At 36.8% G+C, this 21,834-nt stretch overlaps 1 protein-coding gene across 4 annotated transcripts in view; it reads left to right on the top strand.

Annotated features, from left to right (window-relative positions):
* SPEN (spen family transcriptional repressor) overlaps nt 1-21,834 on the top strand; it is a 91,484-nt gene that overhangs the window by 57,586 nt on the left and 12,064 nt on the right. For all 4 annotated transcript variants that reach the window (XM_068538963.1, XM_068538962.1, XM_068538964.1 and 1 more), the window contains 7 exons: nt 5,188-5,348; nt 7,646-7,846; nt 11,104-11,255; nt 14,325-14,450; nt 14,799-14,912; nt 16,035-16,148; nt 17,129-17,229. In XM_068538963.1, the coding sequence (XP_068395064.1) occupies nt 5,188-5,348; nt 7,646-7,846; nt 11,104-11,255; nt 14,325-14,450; nt 14,799-14,912; nt 16,035-16,148; nt 17,129-17,229 (969 nt within the window). The remainder of the gene's footprint in view (nt 1-5,187; nt 5,349-7,645; nt 7,847-11,103; nt 11,256-14,324; nt 14,451-14,798; nt 14,913-16,034; nt 16,149-17,128; nt 17,230-21,834) is intronic.

A 21,834-nucleotide genomic window follows, 5' to 3' on the forward strand; every position in this document is an offset into this window, starting at 1 on the left:
TTTAGCGTTTGCCTTATTTGGAAAAGCCTAATTGGCTGTTTGTTATTGGTTGTCCTTAGGTGTGATTTCTTAGCCTTGAGGCAGTTACAGGCTTAGGTTTTTGTTTGCTTGTGTAGGGTTGCTAAGGTATTAGAACCACCTCAGTCTTAATGGTCTCCTTGTTTAATTAATTTAACACATTAACCCGTCCTTTTGGCCCTCTTCTCATATCAGAGAGTTTAACCAAAAATTTGGTGATAGTGCCACTCTTGGTCACCATCAGGTTGTTGTTTTTGTCTCGTCGTGAAACTCATAGGTTATGAGTCTGGTCTGTGGAAGAATTGTTTTTGCTGTTCATCTCATTGTTTATCTTATTTCTCTGCAAGTGCAGTGAGACCATCTGATGTATTGGTGAAGGCTACAGACATGAATTTAAGACCCTTGAGAGAACATAGCCTACCAGGGAGATTATAATGATGACGGTCAGTCGGATAATACCAAGAGACTAAGTATGCTCCTTACGGCTCCCTATGAACCAAACAAGTTCTTATCAAATAAAGCAAAGAATGTACCCGAAGGGCCATCAACCTGTTTTAAGTCAAGAGGCTTCTTTGTTAATTTCCTGTATTTGCTATAGTATCGGAGGGTGTGATCCAGTTATAGCAGGAGATATTTGCTATGGCACAGACTTATGGCTTGTTTTGCCAGTAAGTAATCGAAAGCAATGCTATTATCCAAAACCACCTTAGCAAGAAATTCTAGGGACTTTTGTTGTGGAGCTATGGCCTTAGTGGTAGATTTAGAGGCAGTTGCCAGAGTTAAGGAACATTGTCTTTCTGTGCATTTACAGAGAGCAAAAGCAAGAGGCAAAAAAGCAAACGGAATAAAGGTTTCATATTGGAGACAAAGATCTTCATCCATGATATTGGGAGAGCCAAATACCTCAAGATGTTGTCTGCTTCTGGAGAGGAAGCTCCAAAGTCTATTTTATTTTATTTTATTTTATTTATTTTTAAAATTTATTTATTTTTATTTTGGGCGGCACTGGGTCTTCATTGCCGCACGCAGGCTTTCTCTAGTTGTGGCGAGTGGGGGCTACTCTTCGTTGTGTTGCACGGGCTTCTCATTGTGGTGGCTTCTCTCTTTGCAGAGCACGGGCTCTAGGCACGTGGGCTCAGTAGTTGTGGCGCACGGGCTTAGTTGCTCCACAGCATGTGGAATCTTCCCGGACCAGGGCTCGAACCCATGTCCCCTGTATTGGCAGGCGGATTCTTAACCACTGCGCCGCCAGGGAAGTCCCTATAAATTTTTTATTGAAGTGAAGCTGATTTACAATGTTGTGTTAGTTTCAGGTGTACAGCAAAGTGATTGAGTTATGCATACATATATATCTTTTTTTTCAAATTCTTTTCTCTTATAGGTTATTACAAAATATTGAATATAGATCACTGTGTTATACAGTAGGTCCTTTTGGTTGTCTGTTTTATATATAGTAGTGTGTATATGTTAATCCCAAACTGCTAATTAACCCTCCATTCCCTTTCCCCTTTGGTAACCATAAGTTTGTTTTCTGTGTCTGTGGGTCTATTTCTGTTTTGTATATAAATTAATTTGTATCATATTTTTTTTAGATTCCACATATAAGTGATGTCATATATTTGTTTTTCTCTGTCTGGCTTACTTCAGTTAGTATGATAATCTCTAGGTCCATCCATGTTGCTGCAAATGGCATTATTTCATTCTTTTTTATGGCTGAGTAGTATCCCATTGTATAAATATACCACATCTTCTTTATCCATTCATCTGTCAATGGACATTTAGGTTGCTTTCATATCTTGGCTATTGTAAATAGTGCTTCAGTGAATATTGGGGTGCATGTATTTTTTCAAATTATGGTTTTCTCCACATATATGCCCAGGAGTGGGATTGTAGAATCATATGGTAGCTCTCTTTTTAGTTTTTTAAGGAACCTCCACACTGTTCTCCATAGTGGCTGCACCAATCAACATTCCCACCAACAGTGTAGAAGGGTTCCTTTTTCTCCACACCCTCTTCAGCATTTATTATTTGTTGACTTTTTGATGTTGGCCATTCTGATCAGTGTGAGGTGATACCTCATTGTAGTTTTGATTTGCATTTCTCTGATAATTAGCGATGTTGGAGATATCTTCATGTGCCTCTTGTGGCCAGGTAAATTTAAAGTTCACTTTCTTAAAACTATTAGTTGATGCACCATCATTGCCACTACTTTAGACAATTTAGATTGAAAAGCTTCTTATTAACTACTTCTGGCTTTTAAGAAACAACTAAAATACTATATATCATAAGTTTTGGTGAATTCTTGTGATTCTTCAGTTTTAACAGGATTCTGAAAATAAGAATTTTTTCAAGTTAAAATTGACACAGATATTCTGGGCATTTGGATTTTCTTTCAGTTTATAGGACTAAAAGGTATTTGGGGGTCTAAATTTGTGCCCCTGTTTTGATTCAGGACCTTAAAATCCATAGTACATTTAATAGACTACACTGGAAATATACATTGCAGTTTTGGGTTAGCATATTAAAATGTGAACTCAAAAGTTGTATCGTTTTATCATTTCATAATTTATTTAAAAACCTTTCCTTCTTTTTAGTTATAACTTCAAATTGGTCAACAGATGTTTCTGCCAGTTAAATTTTACATCTTGTTTCAAAATTGGTGTGGTAGCAGGGAATTCACCAAAAGTGTGATGACATTTATAACAAAACTAATTTCTGTCACTATTTTATACTTTAAAATCATTGCTCCCATTGATTCCTTTGCATTTTTATAATATGGACTTAAACAGTACTTTGTTGGCTCACTATTTTAGTACCCAGAAATTCTGCTCTTGCCCATATTTGTTTACTTCTTTTTTAAAAAATTTAATTAATTAATTAATTAATTAATTTGGCTGCATTGGGTCTTCATTACTGCGCGCGGGCTTTCTCTAGTTGTGGCGAGTGGAGGGCTACGTTTCGTTGTGGTGCGCAGGCTTCTCATTGCAGTGGCTTCTCTTGTTGCGGAGCATGGGCTCTAGGCGCGCGGGCGTCAGTAGTTGTGGCTCTTGGGCTCTAGAGCGCAGGCTCAGTAGTTGTGGCGCACGGGCTTAGTTGCTCCGTGGCATGTGGGATCTTCCCGGACCAGGGATCGAACCCGTGTCTCCTGCATTGGCAGGCAGATTCTTAACCATAGTGCCACCAGGGCAGCCCCTATTTGTTTACTTCTTTACCCACTACTGCCATTGATTCCTCTACATTTTTATAATATGGACTTAAACAGAACTTTGTTGGCTCATTATTTTAGTACCCAGAAATTCTGCTCTTGCCCGTATTTGTTTACTTCTTTACCCACTACTGCTAAGGAATTTTGGTGTATATATTATTGGTGGTATTGTAATTACAGTGTTTTCCTTAATGGTTATTTTATGATTCCTTGGAATTAAGTTGATAAGTCACATACATATTCTATACTGTAGTCATCTGGTGGCCTTATGAATAATCTTGTATTGCTTGGAGTACGTTACACATGTAGAACATTTTTTTCTTTCTGTGCTAAAAACGGAAGATAAATTAATTTTGTTAACCCTTAATTTCAGAAAGTACAATGTCCTGTTCACTTAGTACTAGTAATACTACTTTTGCTTAATGATACGGAAAAAAATTTATTTTTATTGTTGGGAAAATTGAAACCCAGTCATTTCTAGGAGACCTGGCAATGATGACTTGTGGTTGTACCTTGAGGCTTTTATCCATAGTAGTTTGTATTTTGTAACTCAGGTATCTCCTTTTGGCTCTTACTGGCATAGGTTTATTTCTTTATGTTTCAAACTGCAGAAAGTTCTGGTAACTTCATAAAGTTTTTATCTTTTGCCTTATCATGTGAGAGCTAAATAAAAATGCTATGTAAATTCTATTTTCTTATGGTATTTCTTTTTTTAAAAAGCAATAGCAAATTTGTCTCAGATCCTGGAGTTAGACTTATTCATCTGGCTGGTTTAGAGTTTGTGTTGGATGTGAGAGCTGTAGTCTGGACGCAAATGACAAAAACTGTTGAACCTGTCCTCTATGGAGTGTGCCTAAAGTGGATTAACTGCCTGCACTCCCCGCCCCCCACCCCGAGTTATTTGCTTTTAGAATTAAGTCTTCTGCAGCAAGGAGGGGAGAGTATGAAGCAAAATTTCAGAAACCTGTAAATAGCTTTTTATTAATGTATTTGAGAATGCTATAAAAGAACTTAAAACCATAGCAGTCTTGCACATGCAGTACTGAAATAATTTAATATTTCTCACATGGTTCTTGGGCATAATAAACTTGTTCTGACCATGTTGGTAATATTTTCTCCTTGTCTTTCAACTGTGACTGTCTCTCCCTTTGAGGTTTGTATTAAACTGAAGAGAGAAATTAAATTTCATTGCCTCTCATTTCCCACATTATTCGCAGAGAAAAGAGCCTAAACTAACAAGACTCAAGTAACTTATATAATATTTCTTTATTAGTCCTTCAAAAATTTAAAAATTAAAATTACCTGGGTAATTATTTTGGATGTCTGTTTTTTCCTAAAGATTAATTTACCCATGAGGCGGTGGTGGTAGTAGTAGTAACAGTAATAGTAACAGAGCATTGCCACTTCATTTATGGATTACTGTCATATTCCAAACTCTGTTAGCCTGTGTGTTATTTTATTAAACTCTTAACCTTGTGAGATAGGTGCTGTTATTATTTCCATTTTACAGATGTAGAAACTGAGGCTTAGCAAGAGGTTAAGTGACTTGTCCAAGGATACATGCTGTATGTCTGAGCCAAGATTTGAATCGAGATCTCTGAATCCAAAACCCGTATATCCACTATTCCGTTGACACTACCCTTAAGTCAATTGTGTTTACTAGTCATATTTCGTTTGGAAAAAATTGTTCACATTTTGCACAGAACGAAACATTTGTCTTTCGGTGGCATGTGGTGGTAAAAGATTGTTACTTTTACTTCCACATTCCCAGGCTGGTATTTGCTGTCTTCTGCCATCTCTGAAGGTAGAGTATGAAATAGATGTGGAGAAGGTAGGGTGTCTAGAAATCCCAGACCTGAAATTTAGACCTTTTAGTTATTGCCATTCGTTAATTTTAAGAAGTTTTATATGCGACTCATTTTCTGTTTGATTTTTCACGTAAGTTTTCCCCCCCCCTTCTGTAGCACTGATTCCAGCAGTAGTTCCAGTGATGACTCCCCAGCCCGATCAGTTCAATCTGCAGCAGTCCCAGCCCCCACGTCCCAGTTGCTTTCATCCCTGGAAAAAGATGAGCCCCGTAAAAGTTTTGGGATCAAGGTCCAGAATCTTCCAGTACGCTCTACAGGTAAAATTTTGTGTTACTCTCCTTTCCTCTCTTCTACTACTGGGGAATGAGAGATTTGAGCAACTTAAATTCTATACTTTGTATAGAATTTGTTTAAATAGCTCTCTTTCTTATCTGACTGTGTTGGTAATATTTTCTATTTGTCTTTCAATTTGACTCTCTCCCGCTTTTTCTTTTTGTGGTTCATTGATATTTAATGCCATGTAATAAAAAGCAAGTGATTATAACTGTATGTAGTTTCTAGATTGTTATATATGTAAAGATTTCATGTTACTTGTACTTAATTATATACACATACATATATACACATTACGCATATTATATGCATATACATATACACACATAAAGACTTTATGGTGCATGTTATGTAAAGAAAGCATGGTTCATTTTTTATTATGAATGTACCTTTTTTTTTTTTAATTCTTTTTGGCTGCGTTGGGTCTTCATTGCTGCACGTGGGCTTTCTCTAGTTGAAGCGAGTGGGACCTACTCTTCGTTTCAGTGCGCGGGCTTCTCATTGCGGTGGCTTCTCTTGTTGTGGAGCACGGGCTCTAGGCATGTGGGCTTCAGTAGTTGTGGCTCGCAGGCTGTAGAGTGCAGGCTCAGTAGTTGTGGTGCATGGGCTTAGTTGCTCCGTGGCATGTGGGATCTTCCTGAACCCGTGTCCCCTGCATTGGCAGGAGGATTCTTAACCACTGCGCTACCAGGAAAGTCCCAAAGCATGGTTCATTTTTGAATAAAAATGCTTTCTGGATTAAATATTTTGATATTAGGGAAAATTTGGTACGATGAAATTGTAGAAATACTATTTTCAGTTAGATTTATATTGGTCTGGAGTCCTGTGTGAAATAACTTGGATATAAAAAAATTATGATAGGAAATCCATTTCAAAATATTAACATTTTAAATGAGGAAAGTCATGAATAATGACTTTATATAGTTAAAAGCTATACCGTTGTCTTTTATTCCTAATATTTTTTTTTTTTTTTTTTTTTTATAAATTTATTTCTTTATTTATCTTTTGGCTGCATTGGGTCTTTGTTGCTGTGCGAGGGCTTTCGCTAGTTCCGGCAAGTGGGGGCTACTCTTCGTTGTGGTGCATGGGCTTCTCATTGCAGTGGCTTCTCTTATTGCAGAGCACGGGCTCTAGGCACACGGGCTCAGTAGTTGTGGCGCATGAGCTTAGTTGCTCCACGGCATGTGGGATCTTCCCGGACCAGGGCTAGAACCCATGTCCCCTGCATTGGCAGGCGGATTCTTAACCACTGCGCCACCAGGGAAGTCCTATTCCTAATATTTTTGATTGACATTTGGCCATAATATATTTTTATTTCTATGTCAGGCATATTGAGTATGTAAACAACTGTTAGTAGATGGTCTAAACAACAGTTAGTAGATGGTCAAACCAACAAAGACCAAACTAAGCATTTCTTAGCTAAGTGCATTTTAATGATTACTTAAATTATTTATTAAAACAGCCTATAAAACCTACATACCAGGTTTATGAATAGAGATATTGAGACACAAATGTTGGTGAACTTTTGATTTAGATTACTTTGTAATTTAGGAATAGACAGGGGTTATAATTGGCTTGTCTTTCTCTACCATTTAATTTTTATAAGGAAGCAAATTAACACAAGACCTCCAGATAGTATAATTCATCTGTAAAAGGCCTTAACATTGTTTAGCATGTTACATGCCATTTCCCACACAATTTTATCATCAACATGATGCTTGGAAAACTAGAAATATGGCTTTCTTTCTAAGTCTTTAAAGTTTTATATATGCATATATATGTGTGTTTGTATAGTTTTTATCATGAAAATTTTAAACATACCCACAGTAGAAGGAGTAGCAAAATGAACTCCCCTTACACCATACCGCAGATTAAAAAAATCATCAATATTTTGCCACATTTGCTTTGTCCGTCTCCATCTTCCTTCTTTCCTGTTCTTTGTTACCTTTTTATCCTAAAGTAAATCCCTGATGTTACATCATTTCACACTTGACTTAAAAGATCTATACTTTTGTATTTATTTGTAAAATATAAGGGTATTTTCCTGCATAAGCATGATATCATTCTTACCTAACAAATAACTAGTAATATCTTCTAACCCCCAGTTTATTTTCAGAATTGTACGGTTGTCTCTAAAATGCATTTTTAGAGTTATTTTATTTGAAAAAGTAAAGTTTTAATGCTAATTAGGTCAAAAATCAGGCTAAAGATTTAGTAGCTTACACTTTGAGTTGTAACTAAATTAGAAAAATAAGCAACTTGTTTTTGTTTGGGGATTTAGATACAAGCCTTAAAGATGGCCTTTTCCATGAATTTAAGAAATTTGGAAAGGTGACTTCAGTGCAGATACATGGAACTTCAGAAGAGAGGTATGGTCTGGTATTCTTTCGGCAGCAGGAGGACCAAGAAAAAGCATTAACTGCATCAAAAGGAAAACTTTTCTTTGGCATGCAGATTGAAGTAACAGCATGGATAGGGCCAGGTAAGAGACAAAGAAGCTGAGTTTTAGTGTAATTTTTATTCCATTATATGAAAGGGCCACATGTTATCCTGAATGTGGACACTATTCCAGCTCTGTTTATTAAAACATACTTTCAGTGTCTTCTGTTTTAAAGAGTGGTTACATTTTGTCATTCAACTTAATAAAATAGGTTGTTTTGGCTAGGAAGGGTTAAAGATTGTTCTGTTTCTGTTAGAGAGCGTGCTAACTTTTAAGAGTTGTGAAAGGCAAAGTATAGTCCCTTGTTGAATCCTGCTTTCCCAAAAGGATTGAGTTGATTGAGATAAGGTGATAGTTCCGAGGAGAATGACAACAGAATTATTCTGAATTAGAAAACAGACTATATCAATTTGAGGAACTAGTTAGACCAGTTTTCTTTCCATTATGCCCAGCACAAATTGGATCTGTTATTCTAGCTTCCATGACCTGGAAAGATAGTGACAGAGTGGCAGGACTAAGTCTTTTGAGTGCAACCCGTTGAAAATTTCAAGGGGACGTTTTATTGCTTGAACCTACCTGTAAGACCTATCTATTCTAAGGCAGGAAGTCTTGTCAGGCATGACTTGGGTCAGTGTTTTTCCTGTTTCAGAACCACCTGCAGTGCTTGTTTAGAATACAGACTCTTTGATCATACCCCAGCTTACTAGTTCAGAATTTGCATACTCAAGTTTAAAAAACCCCTGATTTACTTGAGAGTAAATCTGTAGAAGGATGGATAGAAGTGTTAAAATTATGCATTCACATTATGTGTGTGGGACAGTTGAACTTTAAGACTAAAACTTTGAGTGGAATTTATAGGGTAAACATAGCCCATTTTCTTGGAATATTCATTTTATGTGACAATTAAGAGGAAAAAAATAGAATTTCCCTGATAAGAATGTGTCATTTGTATATTAAAACAGGTACAGTCAGGGTTTTTAGAGTGAAGACTATAAAGTGTGCATAATTTTATGATAAAACACAGGAATTCAAAGACATACTATCTTTTCAAAGGAATTATAAGTTATGCCTTCACATTCCCTCCTCTACAAAGTTTGAGATGTACTGCCCTAACTTGTACTGGGCTAAGAGCAACTCAGGAGTTCTTATTTAACACAATTGGAACAGGTCAGAACTGACTTTGTGGAATAATATTTAGAATGTCATATCATCTATATAAGTTTTTAGAGCCATATATAATTATTAACTAGTGAGGATCTAACTCAGGGGCATTATCAATAGGTGACTTTCTAATCTCCAAGTAGTGGGCTTAGCTTGAGATATTTATTGTAAAAAAAAAAATCATGTTACCTAATTAGTTAGCACCCAGGATGTTAATTGGGCTTTTTAACCACCTGCCACTGAAGATGTTGAGAAGTTTGATTGGTTCAAGCACCGGAAAGCTGAAGGTACTTTTTCCAGATGGGACAGCATTGAAACACCAGTTTAAATGGGATATTTGAAAGCTGAGTAGGGACACTTGGTTGGAATTATGCTGTTGGATGGTTGTCATAAATGTTTTATATTGAAATGTATGGAGCTGATTGCTTCCTTAGGTCAAGGACGTCTTGGAATTAAAAAGATGCAAATCCAAGAAACCTAACTCTGTAGACAGACCTCTGGTGGCTTCTAAGATTGTGCTTTTCTACTCCTATGGCACAGCATTACAATCCCCTAAACATGAAATTGCAGGATAAAACAGTCTTTTCAATGATGTGTAGACAGTAAGACTTAAAACTGGTCATGAAGGTTGAATAGATTACATGTGGAAAAGACACTCCCTCCCTGCCCCCAACTGAATTTCTGATTTTGAAATTTTAAGTGAGCTATTTGATAGAAATAAAGTCATTACAGATTTTAATGGCTGCAAATCATGCTTTATCCTTCTGATTCTGCCTTTTTTTTTTTTAATTCTACGCCACGTGGCTTGCAGGATGTCAGTTTCCCAAGCAGGGATTGAACGTGGGCCATGGCAGTGAAAGCCCAGAATCCTAACCACTAGGCCACCAGGGAACTCCCCTGATTCTGCCTTTTGAAGTACAAACCTCAAGATGTGCCTGAATTATTTTTTTCTTTTTCTCCTTTTAAATGAAATATTCCTAAGTATGTGCCCTCTATTAGTTACATAATTTTAGGAAGACCTAGTTGAGCTTAAAATGAGATACACCCCTGTGAAATAAGATGAAAATGTAGAGATAGGTGTATGAGCGCTGGGCAGTTTCTGGGTCCACCTGACTGAAAAAGTATGTACTCTCTGATGACACAGGTAAGATTAAGCTGAGCTGCCATTAGAACTATCAAACTGGAATCAGGAGTGAGATGTATTCTGGCTGAGTTCACCCAACATCTCAGAAGTTGAGTCTTTTTAATACCGGTGTTGTCATTGACATCATCAGTAATGTTTCAGTGGCTGGCACTAAACACTTTGTTTTAGTCAGGTTGATCAAATATTAACTTTTTGGGATGGGTTTGTTTTACATTAAAAAAGAGAGCGAGAACATACAGGCTGTTATAATTACTATCCAGAAAACGTTGAATGTCCCTGCCCTAGACGAAGTTAATAAATGGAGCTTCAGAGAAAGCCTGTGATTGAATTAGACGTTGAACCAGGGCTTTTGATCATAAGAAATAGAAACCTTAAGAGTCATTTAGTCTCTTTCTGTTTGTCATTGGGTACCATGCAACACCAAAAGAAGGTATTTCATAAGCGTTACTTCAGTCAGTTTTCATACAAGTATTATTCTTGTATTTAAAAATTGCTGCATTTAGACAATTGGGTATGACAAACATAAAATGCTAACTATTTTATAAAATATTGAAATGGAAATTAAATAATGAAGCTGGACGATTTTTAGCTGAATTTTATGTTTATTTCAGATTGTAGTTTTATACTCCAGATTCAGAGCCTGCCACATAATTTTGGAACCTAAGATTAGGCTCAAATAATTACTATTTTTTGCTGGGGATTAAAACCTATTTCTGTATTAGTGATTATTTTTTAAAACAAATCAACTTAGATTGAAATTCAGTCTTCTTTTCTATTTTAAAGATCAGGGTGTTAACTTTCTCTTAATTTTTTGGACAAGTTTCTCTAGCCTCTGTATTTCTCTTTTGATTTGGAGCTATTTCTGATGGTGTGTATAATTTTTCAGATTATATGAGAATTAATCCCAGTATTTCAGAGATTTAATTTTTTAAAGTAGATTTTCCCATGATATATGAATACATTAAAACACTCTCTGTCCCCATCCCACTTACAGAAACAGAAAGTGAAAATGAATTTCGCCCTTTGGATGAAAGGATAGATGAATTTCACCCCAAAGCAACAAGAACCCTCTTTATTGGTAACCTTGAAAAAACCACTACTTATCATGATCTTCGCAACATCTTCCAGCGCTTTGGAGAAATTGTGGTATGTTTTGTTTTGTTTTGTTTTTTTACAGTAAAAACAGTGTTAGATCTTTGTCATAAACATAAAGCATAGCAGAGACTATATTTGGAAAAACGATACTTAGATCGTGTAATGAATGTTTTTCCCATTTGCCCTATGTGTTTTTTTTTTTAACTTTTTTTTTATTGGAGTATAATTGCTTTACAGTGGTGTGTTAGTTTCTGCTTTATAACAAAGTGAATCAGTTATACATATACATATATCCCCATATCTCTTCCCTCTTGCATCTCCCACCCTATGTGTTTTTAACTGCTGCTAAAAGATGATCCGGCAAAACCCAGCAGGGACTGCTTTATGTGTGTATGTAAAAATATATAATATATAATTGTCTGTATTTTGTTTACATATATATTTTCCTTTCCACTTTTCTTATCTTTGTCCATCTGGTGCTGTTTTAATGCCATCTCTAGTCCTGTGGGTTGAAAGGAAAATCTGGAAGAGAAAACGTGTTTGGAAGAAAGAAGCAGCAGATTAGTGTATGATTATTTTTATCACAATGCACATCAGAAGTACCTTGGGGATTACTAGAATGTGGATAGCATGCTGGAAACTCAGTTCTATTTTGAAATTCTAATTAGAATCATTTTTTAAATTATGCAAGTCATTGTTAGATTTAGGGTTAGAAGGATTTTTCTATTCCCCATGACTTAAAACTTGAGTCAAATTATAGTGAAAATAGTTTGGTTGCAGCTTTGTACCCTTAGGATATACTATTTTGTTTTGTGTTTGAAAAAACAGGGAAATACTTCTGTTTTCCTAGATTTTCTCTATATTAATAACAGTGAAGAAAGTACTCTAGTATATTTGGACTTTGGAGAGTAAAAAAATGTTTTGGATAGAAACAGCTATTGTTAATCTTTTAGGGGTGTGTGTGATGTCCATTTGTCCATCTGTATTTATACACTAATGCTCTAAACAAAAGATTCTTAATTTTTTTAATGACATAATCTAGTCCTGTGAATAAAACATTACTTGTGCTTGTGGCTGAGCTAAACCTCATCTTTAGGGGCTTGAGGCAAGAGATTGAAGTGGTTGGTAGAAGTGAAGAAAAAACAGAGAAGCTGTATATTTAGATATACCAGCAAAACATTCATCTTTCTTTTTCAATTATTTCGACTTTTCTCAGTTTCTTATTTTTGTGAAGGTAGTGTATACTCTTTTTTTAATTTAAAGTAATTTATTTTATTTTTGGCTGCATTGGGTCTTTGTTGCTGCACGTGGGCTTTCTCTAGTTGCGGCGAGTGGGGGCTGCTCTTCGTTGTGGTGCGCGGGCTTCTCATTGCGGTGGCTTCTCTTGTGGAATACAGGCTCTAGGCGCGCAGGCTTCAGTAGTTGTGGCTTGCGGGCTCTAGAGCGCAGGCTTAGTAGTTGTGGCGCACGGGCTTAGTTGTTCCACGACATGTAGGATCTTTGCGGACCAGGGCTCGAACCCGTGTCCCCTGCATTGGCAGGCAGATTCTTAGCCACTGCACCACTAGGGAAGCCCAGAGGGTAGTGTATACTCTTAATTCCAGCTCTACTGCCTACCTGGATGAGTGACTAGATGCTCAGTTACCTATCTGGGCTCCAGCTGCTTCTGTCTTTAGACCACGATCTGTTATTTAATTTGCTGTTTGGCATTCATGAGGCTTTGAATTGATAAAACTTTCAAACATACTTTTATTGAATGCAGCTGCTACTATAAATTTTGGAGGAGTATAAAAGTTGTATTTGGTCACATGGATACATTTTCATCACCAGGGTTGCTAAAAATGGGATGATTATTGTGTTTTAAGAGCTATGCTTCTCAATAAGGTAGACATGTCAGTACTCTGTTTGAAAACTGTTATCTTACCATGTTTGCAATTGCTCATGATTGTCACTGTTTTAATGACATACGAACTTTGAGAACATGGTCTTCTGCTTATCGATAACGGATTATGCTATAGCCGGAAGCACCTGTTTAGTGAGTCTACCCACCAATATTCCTTTGAAACATTTCTCTTAAGTAGACCTATCCTGGGTTATTACATTCTACATAATGATGAAAACAGCTTCTGTTTACCATTACTTAGAAAAATTTTGAGTGTAAATTATTGCTTTTTTTTTTTTTAAAGACCCATCAAACAGCTCTTTAAATGCATTACTCATTTTGCTCTGTTTCGGGTTTTGATTATTGGCTTGTGACCCTTAAGGAGGCTTAGATAATCACAATACATGATCTGCACTATATGGCCCAGCTCATTATTGTTTAAGTACAAGTTTTGCCATCCAAGTGTCTGGTTTCTCTGGACCATTTTCCTGTGTAAGCCAGGTGTTTTCACTACCTCCTTTTAGTAGGCAGGACCAGAGTGTCAGATGTGACTACAGGTTTTGAGCATTCCAAAGAGTTGGGGGGTATTCCTTTATAGAGTGTTTCTTTAATCCAGGGATGGTGTTCTAATGCATCTTCACGGAGTAGTTCAGGTATTTATATAATCCATTCATTCTGGTTATGAGAGATTATTACCACATTTATCATCACCAGGTTTGATTCAGTTAGATATACTGATAGAATGAGTCTTCTAATTTAGGATTGCGTATTATAAATCACTTTTTGAAAACTTGATTTCTTTATCATTCTTACTCTTCCCAGATACTATATTTTAAATGGCTTACCCCTAATAAGGATTTTAGATACTGCAGAAGGGAATTATTTCTTAGATTTTCATTAAATAGGCTGCCTTTTTTTCTTATCATAAATTTCTCTTAACACAGGTGTTGTGGATTTAAAATTTTGAGTTTTGAGTTGCACTGCAGTTGCTCTTCTGCAAAGAGCTCCACGTGAGAAGGATTTCATGGTTTGTGACTACAAATGCTGTGTTTGAGTAGTTTTTTAGGCTGTTAATTTACAGTTGCATTAAGATGTATAATTGTAACTAAATTGTAACTAATTGATTTTGGGGAATATGACTATTTTGAGAAATACGTAGCTCATATGGACTTGGTTTATTCTGATTTATTTTTTTATTGGCATATCACTAAGTGGTATCCATCCATTGGCTTTTTCAGGATATTGATATTAAGAAAGTAAATGGAGTTCCTCAGTATGCGTTCTTGCAATACTGTGATATTGCCAGCGTTTGTAAGGCTATTAAGAAGATGGATGGGGAATACCTTGGAAATAATCGTCTCAAGGTAAAGGAATTTACATAAGTTATTGTGCTGTTAATAGCTGCTGCGTTTTTTTAAGATTTGGAGTTTTTTGTTCATATGTCTGATTATTTAAAATTGTAGTAGTACAGTTAGATAACCATAAAGGTGATAAACTTCTTTGCATCCTTATCCTGTTATACTGTAATCTGAGTTAATCCTTGCTTAGCCAGGCAGGATAATTTTTGTGTCAGTTTCTGTTTGATTTTAACCTGATGGTTCCCACTTGAGGTGTTGGTTTGATAAGATTCCTATAGAAGACAAGTTTTCTCAGAATTTTGTTGTTGAATAATTGGTGACTTAACTAACAGAAATTTTGCCTTTTGTATTCAGCTGGGTTTTGGAAAGAGCATGCCTACAAACTGTGTGTGGTTAGATGGGCTTTCTTCAAACGTATCGGATCAATATTTAACACGACATTTCTGCCGATATGGGCCTGTGGTGAAGGTAGGTGGGAGGTTTGGTTGTGTGGTTTAAAGTTACTTCTGACTCCCTTTTTTTGGTATTCTGTCCTTTCAGTCCCAGTTTCTAGTACTGACTTTTTCTTTTCTTTAGTAACTCATACATTAAAATTCTCTTTTCCAAAATTGGGTTTAGGAAGAGCATTTGCATCTATTAGCTTATGATATGAGTATTTTGAGAAGCTATCTAGAACCCGCCAAAATGATTAATTTTGGAACTAATCTGCATAATACTGTTAAATAGAATGTTTCTCAGGGATTTCTGTAACTTTATCTCACATTAAAATTAGACAGTCTAATTATATAATTACATTCACACTAATATGTAATTAGACTTGATTTTTTTTAAAACCATGATGACTTTAAAGGGACACAACAACAGAATACTCATCTAACCAATGTTTGTTATGTAACACATTCACAAACATAACAGGAAAAGGGTCTGTGGACCCCATTCCATTATGTGAAGGTAAAGATTTTAACTTCTTGAAAGCAGATTTACACTGTGGTAGGTATGTTGCATAACTTTGACATTTCTTTAAATGTAGCTTTTGTTGTTTGGAGAAGCACATCTTAAAGACTATTAGTATAAATAAAAAATCTAGAAGCTTTAAGACAGTAGTGCTGCTTATGACCAAAATTCATTGCAACTTACTATTTTTTTCTTATTTTTCCTTTGCTATAGTGTAGTTTTTTCTTCTTTTTCTTTTTTTTGCTGAAGTACAGTGGATGTACAGTATGAAATTTATGTTGGTTCAGTACTCTTTACTTTTTTCCCCCTTTTTCAGGGGTGTTGTGTTTTTGAGCCAAAATGAGTCAGTCAACATAAAATAAAGAAATACAGTAAAATAAAGTAAATACAGAAAAACAAAGTAAAGGCATAATATACCTCAAGCCACAATTTCCATGGTTCTAAATGGTCCCTACGACATTTTGTTGTGTTTTCAGTATAACATGCATCATCGGAAAAGCCTGAAATTTTTTCTAGAATAAAAATATATATATATTTTTTCTTAGCAGTGTCTTTGTGATTTAGGATTTTGTTGGGACTGACACTAAGTCTAGTGGATGAGCCTCTTGTTTTTTTTTTGTTGTATTTTTTTTACAGGTGGTGTTTGACCGCTTAAAAGGCATGGCCCTGGTTCTCTACAATGAAATTGAATATGCACAAGCAGCTGTAAAAGAGACCAAGGGGAGGAAAATCGGTGGGAATAAAATTAAGGTGTGCAGAATAACTTCAAACAGAAGCAAAACAAAATCGTGTTCAGATCCCAACCTCTTAATAATTGGCATTTTGTTGGTTTACCGGACATGCAGTATATATGGCCTCAGTTTCTAAGGGCGATATTACATTTTTTATATTTGGCTAGCTACTTAAGGGCACAGTGTCTTTTAAACCATTAGCCATAGAACCTTCCCTAAAAATCCTCTCATTCAAGGACGTGTGCTTCTCTACGCCCCAGGTACCTGCTGCTCACTTGTGTGCTCTTAGTGCAGGCTGGCCCACAGTCACCTGTGGGTATCTGCACACCCAGGAGCTCCAAGTGTCAGTCCAGCTTCTTGAATGATCCTCTCTTCATCTTCTTTCCTCCTCTCCTAAAGAGTGGGTAACCACTGAAAGCACGATATTTGTCTGGTGTTTTTGTTCAGAAACTTTTGTTTATGATAATTTGAAGGAATTTATGCACTTAATTAATAACTTTGACAGTTAGATTGAAATCAGTTTTTTTGAAATAAGATATTGATAGATGGTGGGTATCATGCTTTAGTGACTCTGAGGCCTGGCTGTGAGTAAAGTTCAAATGTTCTTCCATATTTTATTTTATGTTCTAACTGTGGTTCCAGCAAATTATGCACAATAGATTACTGGATTTAGTTGGTCTGATTATTTAATTGACAACCTAGAATCATGATAGGTATGTTTCAGTTTTCCATATTGCTTTTTCCACTCCTCAGGATTGGGTTCTAGAACTTTAAATTGTAATTCTTTATCAAGATTTGTGTAGAATTTGAGAGAGATTTCAGGTTAACAAAATATAGTTTTAGTTATGAGGACTGTTTCACTTAAATGAGATAAGTTACTTTTTCTTGAAATTTATCCAGAAGGCTATGTTGGGAAGAATTTTTCAAATTTGGTAACACTTTCCATCATTAAAATCTGAAACTTGCATTAAGCACGCAGTATTTTTTTTTTTTTTTAAGGTGGATTTTGCAAATCGGGAAAGTCAGCTGGCATTTTATCACTGTATGGAAAAATCTGGTCAAGATATCAGAGACTTTTATGAAATGTTAGCAGAAAGAAGGTATGTATTTTAAACCTATCAACGTAGCTTGAATTTTAAAATTTCTAATACATAAAATTTAGATGGGATTAAATTCTATTTTTTACCCCTTATTGCTACTCTCATTCCCCCCAAACTTATCCCTTTTATCCCCACATACAGAAAGAAACACATAAAAAACACATAAAGGGACTTCCCTGGTGGTCCAGTGGGTAAGAATCCGCCTTCCAACGCAGGGGACACCGGTTCGATCCCTGGTCTGGGAACTAAGATCCCACATGCCGTGGGACAGCTAAGCCTGCGTGCCGCAACTACTGAGCCTGCATCCTCTGGAGCCCGCGTGCCACAATGAAAGATCCCGCATGCCGCAACTAAGACCTGACGCAGCTGAATAAATAAATATTTTAAAAAAACAAAACAAAAACAAACACACATAAAAACTGATTTTTATGGCTCCAGCTCATGGGAGTTGGGGTATTTTCTCCCTGAGAATACTCATTAAAAGAGTTACTGTTTTCCAGATTATAACTATGTACAAATCATTTTGCCTTACAGTTTTAAATTAAATATAATATGTTGAAATGCATTGCAAACTTTTTTTTTTTAATTTATTTTTGGCTTTGTTGGGTCTTCATTGCTGCGCGGGCTTTCTCTAGTTGCGGCGAGTAGGGGCTACTCTTCGTTGCGGTGCACAGGCGTCTCATTGCGGTGACTTCTCTTGTTCCAGAGCACGGGCTCTAGGCGCGTGGGCTTCAGTAGTTGTGGCACGTGGGCTTCAGTAGTTGTGGCACGTGGGCTCTAGAGCGCAGGCTCAGTAGTTGTGGCACACAGGCTTAGTTGCTCCGCGGCATGTGGGATCTTCCCGGACCAGGGCTCGAACTCGTGTCCCCTGCATTGGCAGGCGGATTCTTAACCATTGCGCCACCAGGGAAGCCCCACGTTGTAAACTATTAAATGCCCTGTGAATTTAGTAGTGACAACATCCAGGTTGTCACCATGCATGAGCTCATGGAATTAATTTAAAAAAAACAAAAACAAACTTTCAAAAGACTGTCAAGAGCTTTGTTTTAAATTCAGATCTCTTAAATTTGTATCAGTACAAATATTTGAATCAGTAAGCCAAAGCTGATATAAATTGGTAAGTTTAGCTGTGTAAAAAGTAAACCTTGGGAATTTCTTGGTGGTCCAGTGGTTAGGACTGGGTGATTTCACTGCCGTGGGCCTGGGTTCAATCCCTGGTCAGGGAACTAAGATCCCGCAAGCCATGAGGCGCGACCAAAAAAAAAGAAAAGAAGAGTAAACCTTACTTCTCCTTGTTAATGTTTTCAGTCATGGGACTGTAGTATTTTTTTCTGCAGCTTGTGGGAACATTTCACAATCATTTAAGGTCTCACAGTCTGAATCAGGCTGTCTCCGTTAGCTTAAAAATTGCCCCAGAACTGATGATTGATTCTTTTTTAGACTAAATATATTAAAACTCCTAACAGTGTCACCAGGTTCTTCAGTAGCTGATCACGTTTGAAAATGGAAACTATCATCCATATGAAGAACCTGTTTGTCCAAACATGCCTCTGATTAAGTCTCCTGGAATGTTACTACTAGTTCTCCACCCCTGTAGATGTGTGTTAGACAAAAGACCGTTTGACAAATGCCTTTAGACACTCAAGTTCAAGTATAAAAGGGCTTTATGACAAGGATGAGGCAAATCCTGATCGTGCTACCAGAAACCTGTTGAATGCATTCCCTTTTTGCTGCCTCTTCTTGCCACTTCATTTTTGTTTAAATCATAGAAGGTATATATTTCTTTTTCATTTCCTCATGGAGTATAGTGTAATGGTCATTGAATACTTGAGAGGTTTTTTAATGAAAAATGTCCCCTACAGCCAAATTTCCAAAAGGTTGAACTTCTAAGGTTTCGATGGTTTTTCACTAGTGGATTGGAATCCACATTCTAAATTTCTCTCTCTCTCTCTGTGTGTGTGTTTGTGTGTGTGTGTGTGAGACAGAGAGAATGAACATATGTAAGAGAACATATGTGTCTGTAGGGAGGGTTCTCCATCTTGGCGGCCCTCATCCCCCACCCCAGCAGTCTGAAGTCATTGTTAATACTTTAAGTGCTTATAGGAATTCTTACCTATAAGTGAGTGAAAAGTGTGTTGATGGTCTAGTGGCACTTAAGACATAAAAATTCCATTAAAATTCTCTGTGTGCACATTAAATATTTTTCAAAGAACGGTATCTTGTGAGGGTTGGATAATATTGTGTGGGTGTTAATTTTTGTATATTATCACTTAAATTCACTCACTTTACTGATGATCTGGCTCTGGCTTTGTTCTTTGGTTCTTACCTGCGGTTATTTATCTCTGTTGAATGGAGTTTATCTCCTACTAAAGTGGGAAGCAGGAGGGTGTGGGACTTCACTGTGACCCAGTTTTGCCCCATTTGGTTTCAGATGTCAGTGCTTCTGGAATGCATTCCTTGCAGTAGAACTTGAGAATCTTTGCCCTTTCCATAGAGTGGAAGGAAGTCATCCCACTGAATAGTTGATGAATAAGCGGGGGAAAAAAAAGCTTTACCCCTAATGACAGTTCAGCTCAGGAATGCAAATGATGACCCATTTACATAGGGCCCTGCAGTTTAAAAGTAATGTTTCTTTTATTCCTTTAAATACAGTGTCAGGGAAATAGGGCCGTGGCTCTTGTCATATATTACTTATGGTGGGAATTGAAGATCAGATGACTTTGCTGATAAGGTCACAGGCTAGTAAGTGGTTGGGCTGGGGGTAAACCCAGGGCTCCTACCTGCTAATGCATTGAGCCTTACAGTTTACCAAAGTGATTCTCAAGACATTTATAGGGTCACATTATGCTTTAGATGAATTTCCCACCTACTTACGGTAGTTTGGATATTGTGCAGTCATGGGAACAGAGTTCTCTGAAAACCTGACATTTCAGAGTTCCTCAGGGTCCTGCCAGAGCCTTTTGTACATAGTACCAGTGTGCAGTTGTATTGTCTCTTGCATAAGTTGAGTTCCTTGGTGGCAGGAATGCTCATTTCTTTTGGTACAGCCCAGAAAAATATGTACAAAATCATCATCTATTAAACTGAACAGTGCAGCACTAATGTTTACAACGTATACCTTTTGACTTCTGTAACTTTTTTTTTTTCATATTTTGGATACAGTTTTAGTTTGCTTATTTTAGAAAATATTTGGAAACCATTTTTAAATGTACTTTTAATGCAGGCAGCAAACTAGTGGCCATTCTAGGTGTCTTAACCACTTTATATTAGAAAGTTAGGGAATTCCCTGGCGGTCCGGTGGTTAGGACTCAGCACTTTTATTGCCAGGGGCCCAGGTTCAACCCCTGGTCAGGGAACTAAGATCCCACAAGCAATGCTGTGGCGAAAGGAGAAAAGAAAGCTTGTAGTGTGTTCACCTTTACATATGAAAGTGATGCTTCCTTGGAGTTTGTATTTATGATGGTAATGAGTTAAATTAGCCTAATTTCACTCCTAGTAACATCTATTTGCAAGATGGCTGGCCAGTATTGAGGCAAAGAATCTGATTCCTGTGGAACTGTAGAAGGATCATCTTGAATCCAATTAAGTCAGATATCATAGATATGTCATAAACTATTCTCTTTGAAATGAGAAAGCTCAGTATAAATGCATATAATAATGTGTTATTGATGCTTCCAGTGTTTGAATGGTAAGTCTAGATGCTTCATTTGCTATTGAAAATGGGTTAGAACATTGCCCAATAGCAACTTTGACATATTTTTCTAAGGTTCATTTTTTCAACAAATGAGTACCTGCTGTGAGCCAAGAAGACAAAAGCTCATGCCTTCAGAGGTGTAAGTTCTAGGTTCGTTATGTTTCATTGAGCCGTCATTGACAGTACTATGTAGACTGAGTAAGCCATACCTGCTTGAAAGACAAAAATGGAAAGTGAACAAGAGTAAAGGAATTGGCCTCTCTTACAGGTGAATTTCATTTTATACACCATACATGTTCTTGCATGTAAATTTAATCCTATTTTGAATGCACTGGGACGTGTCACTGTGGGAGAGAATCTGAGGTGAATTCTTTTACAATTAAGGAATTATCTCACACAGTTTGTAATCACCTAATTTGTTAGTTGGCAGGTTGGGGAAAAGTAACATTTACTGAAGGCCAAGTATGTGCCTTGTATTACGTTAGGAAAGTTTTTACAAATGTTATCTTATTTAATCTTCTTAAGAGCTTTGTGAAGAAGAGTTATCATTTTGTTAAGTGAGGAGACTGAGCCCAGGGAGACTGGCCCCCAGTGTGTGTGGGGATTTTTTCTGTTTTGTTTTTTTAATATTTATTTGGCTGCGCCGGGTCTTAGTTGCGGCACATGGGATCTAGTTCCCTGACCAGGGATTGAACCCGGGCCCCCTGTATTGTGAGCATGGACTCTTAGCCACTTGACCACCAGGGAAGTCCCCAGTGTGTTTTTTTAAATTGTGAATTGAGGTAGAGGTGTTACCGATACACAGGTTGCATAGGTGGGAAGATTTTAGTTAAATTGTTATCTGTCTTTTCAAACAGTACATTTGTTTCCCAAGTTGTGGTAAGAATATCTTTCAGCAGGAAAGTAATTAT

The sequence above is a fragment of the Eschrichtius robustus genome, chromosome 3 (assembly GCF_028021215.1).
Source record: "Eschrichtius robustus isolate mEscRob2 chromosome 3, mEscRob2.pri, whole genome shotgun sequence".
In the NCBI taxonomy this organism is placed as follows: Eukaryota; Metazoa; Chordata; class Mammalia; order Artiodactyla; family Eschrichtiidae; genus Eschrichtius; species Eschrichtius robustus.